The 14162-nt window shown below is 34.8% G+C and overlaps 1 protein-coding gene and 1 long non-coding RNA gene across 7 annotated transcripts in view; one reads left to right on the top strand and one right to left on the bottom strand.

Moving 5' to 3' along the window:
• Positions 1 to 14162, bottom strand: part of LOC148934712 (uncharacterized) — a 91641-nt gene that overhangs the window by 24376 nt on the left and 53103 nt on the right. The gene's annotated exons all lie outside the window — the stretch shown is intronic.
• Positions 1 to 14162, top strand: part of LOC105424142 (cysteine-rich secretory protein 1) — a 53379-nt gene that overhangs the window by 36471 nt on the left and 2746 nt on the right. For all 6 annotated transcript variants that reach the window (XM_011634215.3, XM_011634213.2, XM_011634214.2 and 3 more), the window contains 4 exons: positions 1010 to 1108; positions 2169 to 2305; positions 8301 to 8446; positions 9009 to 9215. In XM_011634215.3, the coding sequence (XP_011632517.1) occupies positions 1018 to 1108; positions 2169 to 2305; positions 8301 to 8446; positions 9009 to 9215 (581 nt within the window). In that variant the 5' untranslated portion in view covers positions 1010 to 1017. The remainder of the gene's footprint in view (positions 1 to 1009; positions 1109 to 2168; positions 2306 to 8300; positions 8447 to 9008; positions 9216 to 14162) is intronic.

The raw sequence follows: 14162 nt of genomic DNA, 5'->3' as shown, positions 1-14162 counted from the left end.
ACCGTTATCTAATATTTTCTCAATCAATGTTTTAATAACATACGCCGATGGTCGACCCAAAATATTTGACAATGTATTTTTGAAAATTCGAACTGTTTTAAGTTTTAGATGTAAAAATGATCGAATTTCGAGCCTTAAAATTTTTCAATTAAATCAGGACGGGAAATGGAAACACTATCGACCCACTATTGAGAGCATTTTATTGTTGGCTAGTGAGCCGATTAAAAAAAAAAAAAAAAAAAATCAAGGGATTTTGTTTGCTTGGCGAGCCATTGCGTGAACGCGAATAACGTTCAACGTAATCTGTCTTCGTACGTGCCATTTGCCTTTGACGTTTACCACCGCGAAGGGCGCCGTGCTATTGATGATAGCGGCGGCGTTGTCAGGGTTGATAGCGGGGGTTGATAACGCTACGCCCGTGGACACACAGTTTCGCGGGTGAGAAATAATGAAATTTGCCGCTGACGAGGCGAATGGTGATTAATGAGCCGCACACAGGTGCGAATGTCGTGTCCTTCGACCGGGGCTGCGCACATATGCATGCACACTGCGTCGGAAAAGTTCGACGACCGAATGAGTAACAAGAGTTACGGGGGTAAAAAGATTGATCGAGATACAATTGTACGTAGTACGGAGAGAAAAAACGCACGAGCTCCGCTTGCAGTTCCTTTGATCCATTCCAAGTTGATTTAGTAACGTATTAGAGACTCATCTCCTCGTATTTTTTTTTAATTTTCAACATCGATTATCTTGGCTTGAATTAGGTGTTAAAAGCTTGTTTTAAGTCAAGTTTACTTAAAAACTGAATGGATAATAAGGACAAACGACTTAATTTACAAAAGGTCATTTTATATCTAGTCTCGGTTGTTCGTAATGCATGCAAAGAGGTATCTTTTGTAGTTTTACAGAAACTTTCATCTCATTTGTAAATATCGAATTTTTAAATTTGTGTACGTATGCGTTTTGTTACATTAAGAATTTGAAATATAGACTTTATTTTATGTTTTAGTTTCATACATGGAAACAATGAAGTGGCTTTGGATAATCGTCTTAGTAGCTCTGGCCTTGCCAGCTGCAGTACCACGAAAAATCCACAGAAGCAAGCCCAGTGAGTAAACATCTTTTCATAGGTATCTCTCGCGGGCAGAAAAAATATTCTTAAAATAAACCGCTTTAAAAATTAATTTATATGAAAGGAATAATCTTTTCTTTTTCGAATGAATTGTTCTTTCATTAAGGTAATTATCTCGACTTGTCGACCATGTTTTTTGCGCGTTCTCGTTGCGTTCTATCTGCGAAACGAAAGTTCGTGAAGTTTCACGATAAAACCTTGCCGTGCGCGGCAACATCAACAAATGTATCATGTAACTATCCGGAAAAATATTCGATCGAGACGTTTCCCGTTTTTATTGTTATCCCATCGCACAGACATTTCTCGTATGGTGGTCTCTGCGAAAAGATCGGAAAGCTACTCGATATTTCGCGAACAAGCGGAAAGTCGATTTTGATCGAGACGAGGCTGCGGAGGATCACTTCACGTTATGATTGAAGAAAAACCGCTTGCTTCCCCACGTAACGATGATAAGCCGATCCCGCAAGGGATCTCTGATTGCTCAAAAATACACACAATATTGCTATCCGAAATTGTTTTACGATAGATTTTCAATTTCTCTGACAATCGGAACGATAAAAGCGCAGAAAAATATTCTTCCTTTCATCAAACGATGATACATGTGAAAAGAATAAAACATTTAGATTATCATCGAGAAATCAAATGAAATGATATTACGTCACATGATAGTCGGAGCGACATCCGTTTGACATGTTTCCGCTTTTCAATTGGGTATTCGAATAATTTCTGATACTTTCCGACAAACGTCGCGAACCATCGACGGAAGTTGAAAGATCACATCGTGAAACAACACGAGCTTTCGCGTTCTAGTTACGCGAAATTCTATATTCTTTCTTCCTTATATTTCTTCATGCCCTAATTGACATATCTTGCCGAGGAGCAAAACGTACTTTTTCTGACTCTCGCGTCTGATCAAGATTTTCCCTTTAATCTCTGGAAGGGGGAAATGAGTAATCGCTAGAAATTGTCGGTCGAGCCTTCGAGGGCGACAGATGCCGGTTATTGGAAGGAAATATGTTTTCCTTTCTGTTTTCAGCGCCACGATTGTACGGCGACAGAGTCCCTGTCAATTTAATAAGGACCACCAACAGCAAGGTGCGGCAAAAAATCATAGACACCCACAACTACTTTCGCACGCAGGTCAAGCCATCTGCTGCCAACATGCTCGTTATGGTAAGAACTATTTCTATTTCCTTCTAATATGGAGCAAATCCAATTGATATAATACTTGAATAAACATTTATTAAAATATTGAGTTATGATTGCCTCTCAAATTTTCATTAAAAATTTTCATTTGAAAAAATTTGATTTTATATTTATTTTGAAAATTATCACTAAAATTTTGCGTTGTTAGCATTGGGTCATTCTATCACGATTATATAATAAAAAATATGGGTTTTGTATTAAAAAATATATCGCTTAAAATTTCTGTGTTAAATATTCAACATATTTATGTTATATTTAATGTATGTTAAATAACGTATGTTTGTTGTAGGCTAATTTTAACATCTAACTAATAAAATTATATATTAAAATTATGAAAAATTTTTTAAAAATATTAAATCAATACAACTTAAATTTGAAATTTAAATAAATTACGTGGCTCGTGTAAAGAAGAACATTAATAAAAGTATAAAGATCAATAAAACGAGATATTTGTTTTTAATATTTCTATGAACAAAATAAATAATTTCTCAACTTATATTTTACACGTTTGTTTTATTAGCCTTTACACGTTTATTAATTTCTAATACAATTTAATTTTATACTATATATATATATATATATATATATATATATAATTTTATAATGAAAATTACATTAATTTAATATCTATATTCATATTTAAATTAATTAACAAAAATTTGAGTGGATTGTTTAGGATATGTTAAATTTAATAAAATTTTTATTTTTATCGCACGTATGAAAATTTTCCCTCAAAATATCTCATTGCAATAGGAATTATACTGATCCCTGTTTAATCATACATAGTGATGATTAAAATCTTTTATATCTAAACTTTAAGATTATTTTACATGTATAAATATATTTTTGTAAAGCGAGAAAACTTCACTTATTAGAAATAGATCCACGAAGATGCCGTCTGATTGTGACATGCTGTAGGCATTGAATGATAAGCGGTCTACGAAAAGGGAACTTATATCACGGATGTCTTCCGCGGTGTTAAAAGTAAAAACACAAGTATTTCAACGAGAGACACGAAGTCGATATATCCCATTTCCGTTGATCGACGCCTGTCTGCGTGCCTTAAACTTCAAAGTAAAATTGGTTTTGCCGGGCGGAAGTCGACGTTACACGCGCTTCATTGGGACGGGAAACGGGAAAACCCTTCGCTAGTCGCGATAACTACCTTTCTATAAATTTCATCGGGCAGTTCATCGCGATATTTCACAAAATCGCTCGCTTTTTGTCTGTCATCGTTCTCACGCTGCATTACGTTGCTCGCGGTGCAATCAATAGTCGATGCTGAGAGCTTTGATATACTTGTCATCGTTGCATCTATCCGCCACGATGTGTTTTCGTTATTTTGCAAACGATGAAACACGGAGATTTAGGAATTTGGATCGGTGAACATAAACAAATAGCGTTAATTACGATTGCGTTTGTTTCGTGACAGCGAAATTACGATTGCATTTTATACGAACCGAATTATACTTATAACGTGATATATATATATATATATATATATATATATATATATATATATTTATATTTATTTATTTATATTGTTTTGTCATTAGTTATTTTAAGTGAGTCATTCAAAGTGAAAGAAAGATAGAATGCAAATATCATTTTTGCAGATATGATAGTCTGTTTGATTGATATTATTTGTTCTTTTTTTAATAATAGAATTTATTCTTTTTATTTTGATAATAGCATTAGGGGAACGTATAATAATAAGAGAAAGAAGAAACATGATTTCTTCGATGTAAAAATGATTTAATATCAATACTTCTAAAAAAATTATTTGTATAATTATTTATTATTTTCCTTGAAATTTAAAAGAATATATCTAATGATTATTTGTGACACCAAACAAACATGTTGCGATACAAATTGTGTCAACAATAACAACAGAATTTGTCCATTATGAATTACATATTATTTATGATATATATGTAATACATATTTATTTATTTATTTATATAGAAAGTAAATGGTAATGTATTGCACACATTGTTCTATCAATTAAAATAAAAAAAGATAATATTTCAGCAAACTCGAAGCAATATGTGCTGCTGCTTTGTGCTCCGTTATATTCTGTGTTTTATTTAGAAAGAAATGTTTCGCTTCCCTTTTCGAAAAAGTCCGGTTTTCTGTGTTTGGAACAAAGAAAGAGAGCAACAATTTACGTAGTAAAAAGATAAAGCCATTTCTTCTCTTATTTTTGTTTTGAATAATTACAAAGAATAAATAAACATTAAAAATTAATAATTATTAAATATAATAATATTAAATAATGTTGTAACTTCGTTTTTACAATAATTCTCTCATTGAGTATTAAACATTATTTTGTTATGATTGTTAGATTTGAAGTTTCAAGGAGTTATTTTTGAATATCAGTTCACTCGCGGATCTAGGATTCCTTCGTGCATGATTCGTGAATAATGTGAGCGAGCGGTTTCGCAGCCTGTTGGAATAACCGGGAATGTCCGCTTTGAAATTCTATCGATTTTCTCAGATTTTCATTCTTCGATGTACCTTCGACAATACGTTGTCACTTTTCAAAATGGAATCTTTTCAAATTCTCTGAAGGAGAAGGAAATTTTCTCTCTCTTTCTCTCTCTCTCTCTCTCTCTCTCTCTCTCTCTCTCTCTTTGTAAAATAAGAATTATTATATATTTAAATTAAATAGATAAAACTGTTGTTAAACAATTGTTGAAATTAAATTAAAAGTACATTGTTATTTTATATTTTTACCACACACACACACACACACACACACACACACACACACACACACACACACACACACACACACACACACACACACACACACACACACACACACACACACACACACACACACACACACACACACACACACACACACACACACACACACACACACACACACACACACAACATACAGTAAAAATTCTAATATCTAAATATCTAATACTTTGCTGTAATTTTAATTTGGAAAAAATTATTTTTATAAAATCTGTTCATGCATAAATTTAAATGACATAATTCAAAGATATCCTTTTTCCATTTCCATGATGACTTACAGTATTATGCTATGGAACTAGAAGGCAAGATTTAGCCGACTTTTCGTAAAATTTCCATGGATAGTAGTCGAAGAAATAATTACTTGTCACGAATAAGAGGGCACTCTTCTGGAAACGCAACAAAAGCATTTTATACAATAAATACAGCGATAACGTAATTCAACTTTCGCGTGCACAATGCGCATTTAATTTAAATTTTTGGCAACTTCGCAGTAGATAACGCCGTTAATTGGACTGATTAAAATTAAGCGGTGAAAGCGCTCGTTATCCGCTCATTTCGCGATTTTCCGTATTTCTCTGGAAAATTATCAGAATTGCTGAATGTAAATCCTGTAGCAATTATTGTTTGCAACGCGTGTCTTTCTTCTATTTGGATAATAAAACAATAATAAGATACACGCTGATGTAAAAAAATAATAAATAATTAAATGATAAGAGATTATTTAAATGTAAACAACATTAATTGCGAATAGAGCATAAATTTAAAGCATAAATAATTATAAAAATACAAACAAATTAATTATGTTACAAACAATCATCTCATATTTAATTATACGATAATTATGTTAGATACAGATGTAAAATAATGTTTTACTTAAAAGTGACTAACTTTATTCTTACAAATATTTTTCAATGAGAGCTCGATATTAAAATGTTAAAGTGCTGTGCATACAAAATACAAACGGGCTATAGCAGAAATTTACTTTACGAAGCGGTTTAGTTGATCAGAAAACTGAATTTTCGAGGTTCGCCGTCGAGTACGGTGCAAGATTTCAATTTCCGCCTGCATCGACGTTATTATCGGATCTATATATAAACATGTATGTGTACTATATATCACTCACTTCCCGTTGTTTCTCACGGCGATATCGCGTAGAGGATGTTCCATAAGGGAAGACGATATCTATCACGGTTGGTAGTTATACCCAACAAATACAATTAATTTAATCGTCTTCTTATAAAAAAAGAAACAAGGTGAATAATGAGGTACAAATTAAAAGCGTGAGAATTACGTAAAAAAGAAAAAAAGCGAAATGAGATGATTTCATCGTTGTGATTTTTTTGGTTATGATATTTTTTAAATAAATTATAATAAGCGAGGATAATGTAACTATAGCGCAGTTAGTATATGAGATTATTTTGGGATTATTCTCCTTGTCACAGCTGCAGAAATTTTCGAATGTTTAAGTGTCGGCTCTCACATATTCAAAATTTCCTTCCGGAAAGTTCGATATACGGTCGCGGATGCGACCAGGTGTCTACGTAGTTGACCATCTCTGGATCTTCTTCCCGCGTTTATTCGTCGTTTCCTTCGCGACGCCAATCTCTAGCTTGGTTATAAGTTACACGGCTTCCCACTTAAATTCTTTTCCCACGGAAACTACCGGCGACGTCACCGTAAAAGCTACTTTCGGCGGGAGTTACGCCGTAGATGCGACTGTTATCTGGGGTTTCTCGGCGAAACTCGAGGCGCGAGTTGCAGTTTCCTCGAGGAGAGAATGACCGGTATCGGGAATTCTGATATCGAGATTCAGTCAACGTATCGAAGCGAGGTAACATGGCGCACGGAGTCAACGAGATATTGTATCTTTCCGGTAGATTTATTATTATAAATTCACAACGATATTACGATTTATTAAAAGAAATTACAATTAATGTTTCATATGTTTACGATTTTAACGTAAATTCATAACAGAGGGTAGTAAATTATTATTTATTTTCCCTTTTAATGTTTAGAAATAAATAATTTCCCATGTACTGAGTGTTCTCATTAAAAACGTTATTGTTTCATTATATGTATGAAATTACGAGTGGAAAAAGCGAGAGAGAGAGAGAGAGAGAGAGAGAGAGAGAGAGAGAGAGAGAGAGAGAGAAAGTTGATATAACAATGCATAAATATTGAATCGTGAAATATAATGTTAATATATTGAGTATATATTTTCTACAAGGCAAATAATAATTAAAAACGCAATTTCAAAGCGTATTGTGCGCCATAGAATATTGCACCTGGTACTTAGAATTCAGAGTCAACTTTATATAAGCAAGAAAGCAGTCGCCTCGAGATGCATAAATCCAGGAGCGCCTCTGATTAAGGAATCTCGGCTCTAGGACTTGGGACTCTCCGACTTTCTTAAGCTTAGCATAGGCGCGTGGGATGCAATATCGAGGCATCGTAACTTTTGACCGTCTTTTTACGTCAAGTTATGTATAATCGTAGTTATTGCGACTACAAGCGCGCTTCATTCACGGAGGGTTAACTTACAGTTATAATTTGGTATCGAGCTCGCGGGAAATACGGGGGAAATAAAGGGAAATGTGAGAAATAACTGAAAAAAATCGAGGGAAGCGCAGCATCTTCCCTCGAGAAACTTCTGAGAACGCAGGGTTTGCCTCGAACGGAAGGGCGAACATTATGGCTTTGAAAGCGCGATATTTGCATATAACGAGCAATTAAGGAGCCGCGGGAAAGTCAAGAAACTTTTGCCGCTGGTTTACGTATGCAGGCAAACGCGAGAGAACTTTTTGCACTCGTAAACGTGGCTGTATTATACGCGTTTAATTAAACTTTAAGCTTTTTCTAAACATAACGTACAGAGCCTTTCAATTACGAATCTTCTGACCGACATTTTCTTTACAGATATTCTCCTTTGAATAAAAAGTTAATCAGATCGCATTGTTAGTCTTTTAGTCTGGAATTTTGTTACTCGTTTGATTTCTTTGTTTAACTTTCAACAGAAATTGTATTTTTAAATAGTTTATAATTGATAAATTAATAATGCTTCAAGAAATTTCTTCCTTATTCTTATTTTTAGTTTTTTTAACATTTGCGATTTACAATGGAGCAATAATATTTCTACATCCTCTGGTATATTCAATAATTTCAATTAGATTTCTTTGTATGTTTTTTTTTTCAGAAATGGCATTCGGGCTTAGCGAAGGCAGCACAAAGGTGGGCCGATCGTTGTCTCGGTTTGGTGCACGACAATGCAACCGGTCTGTACCTAGACGGTTTCGGCCAGAGTGGACAAAACATATTCATCAGTACGGGTCGTACACTCTGGTGAGATATTATTAAATCTTGTTTACTTCTAGTTAGAGAGTTCACAGTCTCGGCATATTTGTACAGATGTACTCCGCGCACCAGATTTTATTCCATGAAAATATGTGGCGATTCATCTGTTGCGGATGTAGCCGTTAATTAACCTTTCCCACCGGCTTCATTATTTACATATTACAAAGTTAATTTCTCAAAAAGATACCATCCGGGGGAAAGGATGATTATTAATCTTGCCGTTAGATACAACAATATCTCGGCTTTTGCGATTTAATTGCGAAACTCCGATATGATAATTTCAAAAGGAGTCGCGATCGCGCTCCGAGTCATCGGAAAATTTCAGCTGATGGAGGAGGATATTGCTAATTGCAATTAATTCTTCAGTCAACAAAGCTGGAATTAAACTACGCGGACATATATATAGTCGGCGGTGGTGTCCCGCGGTAGATTTCGCTATGTGGACAATGAGCTTTACAAACATCGCCGGACATGAGCGCTTTACGCGGACAATTTGCCACGACCACTAATCGAAATCGCTCCCTCGGAATCATTCGTCGGAATGTTGCAGGAACTTCCCCATCAGGATGTGGTACATGGAGTACAAGGACTTCAAGTACGGGCCCAATACAACGAATGAGATCCTCGAGATCGGCCATTACACGCAGGTGGTGTGGGCGACGACGCATCTGGTCGGGTGTGGGGTGAGCCATTGCACCGGCGGCAAGGGTCCGCTCGGCAAGGATTTCTACATGTACGTTTGCAACTACGCTCCGAGGTAGGTATAACAATCGTTCAACAATCGAAGAACTGTCTCAATAGCGCGTTCGGTTAAGCGGATTGAATTTCACCATCTTCCATCTCATATGGGAGAGACGGGAGCTCGCCGGCACAAGGGGCGAGCATCCGGCATTGCCTTCCGTTTACGTATTTATTGCGAAAGAAACTTATCGCGAAATAAAATCCTCTTCTAACATAGGTACTTTCCCCTGAGTTTTATTTAAATCGAACAAATGTTGCGAAAAGAAAAAAAGAAAAAAGTCAGATTTGAGAAAAGTCAATTTTCGAGAGTCTCGAAATTTTGTATTAATATTTTTCATCGAGATAAGTTATGATGCAGCATATTCCTATTTTACTTATTGCAAGAAAATATAGTATCGTATCGTTCTTAGAATATTTAAATCGAACAAGTATTGCAGTCAGAAAAGAAAAAAAAAAATCAGATTCAAGAGAAGCCAATTTTCGAGGGTTTTGAAATTTTGTATTAATATTTCTTTTAGATAAGTTATGATGCAATATGTTCGTATTATTTTACTTATTGCAAAAAAATATACAGTATTGTTCTTGAAATATTTAAACTGAACAAGAATTGCAATCAGAAAAGAAAAAAAAAATCAGATTCGAGAGAAGCCAAGTTTCGAATGTCTCGAAATTTTGTCTTAATATTTTTCATCGAGATAAATTATGATGCAGCAGATGTTCGTAACTTTACTTTACAAAAAAATATACAGTATCGTTCTTGGAATAAAAATGTAACGAAAGATTCTATTATTTTAATCAATTTGAATAATTATTTGAAAAGTTCTAAATTGTAAAAATTGTGTTCTAAATTGTAAAAATTTCAATAAACCTTGATTTTCTCTAAAAAATTGTTGACTATTTATAACACATTTTTAAATTGTCACTGAAACACGAATAACACATTTCCCAATATTTTTCTTCTTTTATCAAAAATAAGATCTCAAATTTACATTTTAATCAATATTATATTACACAAGCGTGTCACGACAGTATATTTTATAAATATTTTATTAAAAAATTTATTAAAAAGCAATAGTGAAGATTATTCTCGCGCGTTTATATTTCATTCATTAAGTGTCTGAACTTTCATTTTTTTTTGTCAGATTCGCGTAATGGGACACACGTATGTATTAACGTTAACGTTACACAAATACAGATTATATCGATAGAATAGTAACGCGGTGTAATTATTTTCGTCGAAGTTGCACGCTGTTTGCCGTGACTGTTATGATACACGGCTGTTTCTGCAACAGCAATTGCAATTGGGCTACGGGTAGAACTTAGTTCATTAGGATGGAATTGACGCAATAATTTGCTGGAGGGAAACGCGGATTGAAACGGTTAACCGTAAACTTGGCGAAAGTAGCGTGCGCGGCACCGTCAAAGCGGATCTTAATTAAATCGACATTCGCACGCTGAATAGGAGAAGGTCAAAGCTGATTGTTAAATCATTAACGAAAGAAGGGTAATTGAGAGAAAAGGAAAAGAGAGGAAAGAGGATAATTTTATTAAATTTTTTATTAAATCGACTCTTTGCGCGACAATCGCCTTTAAACACAAGAGTTTTAACACTAATTTGTATCACGGAGAAATGACAGGTACATTAGAAATTTTTCTTTCAAGGAATTACTGAAAATTTAATGGAATGTCGATAAAATGTTAAGAGAAGATGGAAGAGAAATATATTATTAAGAACCAACGTATAATAATGGAAATTGACAAAGTATATTTGCGGAATGGGTAGATATTTGTTACCTCTCGATATTGGAAAATTCTTTTCTTGAGTTTTTCTTCCAGAGTTTCAACCACAGATACTATATAAGTAGTGTTAAGAAGACTGTTGCTCGAGAAAACATGCTTCCTGAATGGAAGTCGATGTTAGCCACTCAGGATGCAGTGATCCTAGCACCTCGAGTTATTATATCTTTGCGCGACGTGGTGAAGTCCAGTGAATTTGATAAAAGCGCGAAGCTATATTTTTTCTCATGAGCGCCCTGTGCGGACTTGATTATTACAACCATGATCTTTTTCACGAACCGAAAATAACCGATGTGTATTCAAGTTCGTGTAAGACTGACACGTAAGCTCTCCCGAGACGCGCTGAAATATGTAAATCCTATATTTATACACTGTACGTAAGCGACATAACCCGCTCGAGGGAGAACAGGAGGAACGAGGTAAGCAGGGAAAACAAGGAAAATGGTGACACCGGTGCGGAATATATGCAACGTCAGCGCGAGTTATAGCTCGTTCGTCTTTGTCATGCCCATTGTGGCACTTAGACGGCTCTCTTTGTCACCGGTATGGCACACTTTCTCAGTATACTTATGGTTTTCGTTGTATGCGACTACCGGATGAAGTATATAAGTATACGAAGGATCCTCAATGCAAAACATACAATGCGCGATATATGAAGAAGGAATTTTCTTGAAACTTTCTGAAAAGAATGATCGCTTGGTTTTTCGGATTTTGAATAATTAACGAGAAACGTGGGAAAAAGGTACAAGTTAGTCAAAAGGAGAGAGAGAGAGAGAGAGAGAGAGAGAGAGAGAGAGAGAGAGAGAGAGAGAGAGAGACTACAAATATTATCCATATTCTTATTAAGAAAAAGTTATTTAATTCCAAATGATATTGAATGAAAGAGTATGAATTAGGAAAAGTAAGAATTGGCAAAAGCAATAATTTTAAATGTAAAATTAATTTAAAGTAAAAAGAAATATTATATATTGTTTTAACGAAAATGTAATAATTGCAGCGAAATAAAATGAAAAATTTGGCGCTCATTTACTTTCCTTGTTAACATGAGGCTGAAATTATTTTCATATTGTAATCGTCCTTTCTATTTTATTTTTATCTTCACTCTCTGGATATTATTTAAAATATTTGTATATACCGATCTAGAAATTATTTAAAGAGTAATTCTTATAACTATTTTATGCTTCGTCGATTCACTTAAACATCGTCAGTCACGCTGCCGCTGCTTTGCATTCCCGAGTCTGTCCGAGCGAGTGACAATAAATAAATGATTTTCCCGGCGACGTTTTACGCCCGAGCGATTCACGCAATTAGAATTCGCTTCGGTCTTCGGCCTCGCAATTTATCGCTTTTGCGATCCGTACAAAAATACCAGCGGTCCAATACCGAGCTAAGGATTCCCACAAATCCCGACGCTATATATCGCTCTCATATCGATCCCCCGCAATACGCAGACCCGATAAATTTTCCGCGAGATCCGCTCTAATGCGATCGGCGACGAGTTCACCGCAACTTCATATATTCATGTTACAAGACGAGATACTAACAGGCAAACGCATACACCGCCGTCGTACTGCTTTTTCTTCTACCGCAGGGAAACTCCGCAGATCCGCATTTTCGAAACGAATAAAAAATATTTCGAACTATATATATATATATATATATATATTTAGAACTATATTTAAAATATATTTATATATAAATATATAAATATATATATATATATATATATATATATATATATATATATATATATATTTAGAACTATATAGAATATGGATCGCGCGTACTTTGCAATAAATTCGAAATTATTGAGAATTGGCACGTCGTGAAGTTCGATATCAGTTTTCATTACAAAGATTCTTTCGGATAAAACGGAATTCCATGACGCGGCTTTTATTAGGATCATCTCATATGCCGTTCTACATGTCGATCTGTATACTTGTTGTTAAACGCCGCGTATTCTCCAGCAGTGTATTTGACGCCTGACCTATTTCGCACGAGAAGCGAAGTCGGCGCGCGGATTGCATGACCACCATCACTGGCCCCGGGTCCTGAATAAATAAACCGTGTCACGTGGTGGTGGGCCACCTTATCCTTCCTTTTATCTTGCCGTTCTTCCACACCGGTTCTATCTCGTAATTAATTTCGTGGATATACAGCGGCCCAGACTGCTAGCGGCTTTTAGAGACGGAAATTCTCGCGCGATCGTTTAAGACGCGCGACTCGTACCGAAAAATACTTTGCATGTAAATTCGCTCGCCCATTTGCAAATTGCCCGACGGTCCTTCCACGGCTTTTCGTTAATGCGCATGGCTAATGGATTTGGATTAGGATACTGCCTAAAGTATTTACACTATTATGCGGAGTACTCGAGAAATTGGGCATTTATTTTAAGTCCCAGGGAGCTCGGGAGCTTTTCCAAAAAGACCAACGTCATCTGCGTTTCCAAATTTGAATCGTTAATGATTGAAAATATTTTTAAATCTCGGTCATTTTCAAGTCTCGGTAAAATTAATTAATTACCTATTCTTTAGATAATTGGAAATAAATTATAAAATAAAGGATTATCGTAGTAGTAAAGAATTATCGTCGATATTGAGTTTTTTCTTGATTTTATTTTGACACATAATGATCAACAAGATATTTATTGCTAAATAAGAAATTTAATTCGAGAAATTTAGCGCTAAAGCAAACTTGTTTCAAGCTATCTGTGTATAATTACTGTTCTGATCTTCAGCAAAGCAAACACGCGCGTGTTAAAATCTTCTCTAAAGACAACTCACTCTTCTTCAATTTGACGAGTTCTGACTTAATAGGAGCGACGTCTTTAAGTACAATCTGAACTACATCTTTTGATGTAATGCTTTACTTTCCTTTACCTATAACTCAAATAACATATGTTTATGATAATATATATAGTTGAATTCACATCCAATTGGTGTATATTTGAATACACACAAATTGAATAAAATATTATAAATATTGTATGTTATGAAATTGGAGAAGCTGAGAACTGAAAGCAACTTGTTAAAATCCAACTCCATGTGAACTACTTTAAAGTAAAAGGAAGAAAAGAAATAAGATTCTCTCTTGCGTTCCAAAGTATCGAAATGAATGCTAAATTAATACCGTCAATATTAAATTTATATTCTAGTCATGGGAACGA

This window comes from Pogonomyrmex barbatus, unplaced genomic scaffold, assembly GCF_055798465.1.
Source record: "Pogonomyrmex barbatus isolate J1 unplaced genomic scaffold, ASM5579846v1 scaffold8, whole genome shotgun sequence".
NCBI classification, from domain to species: Eukaryota; Metazoa; Arthropoda; class Insecta; order Hymenoptera; family Formicidae; genus Pogonomyrmex; species Pogonomyrmex barbatus.
The sequence above is the reverse complement of the archived record's forward strand: the minus strand, read 5'-3'. Positions and strand labels throughout refer to the sequence as shown.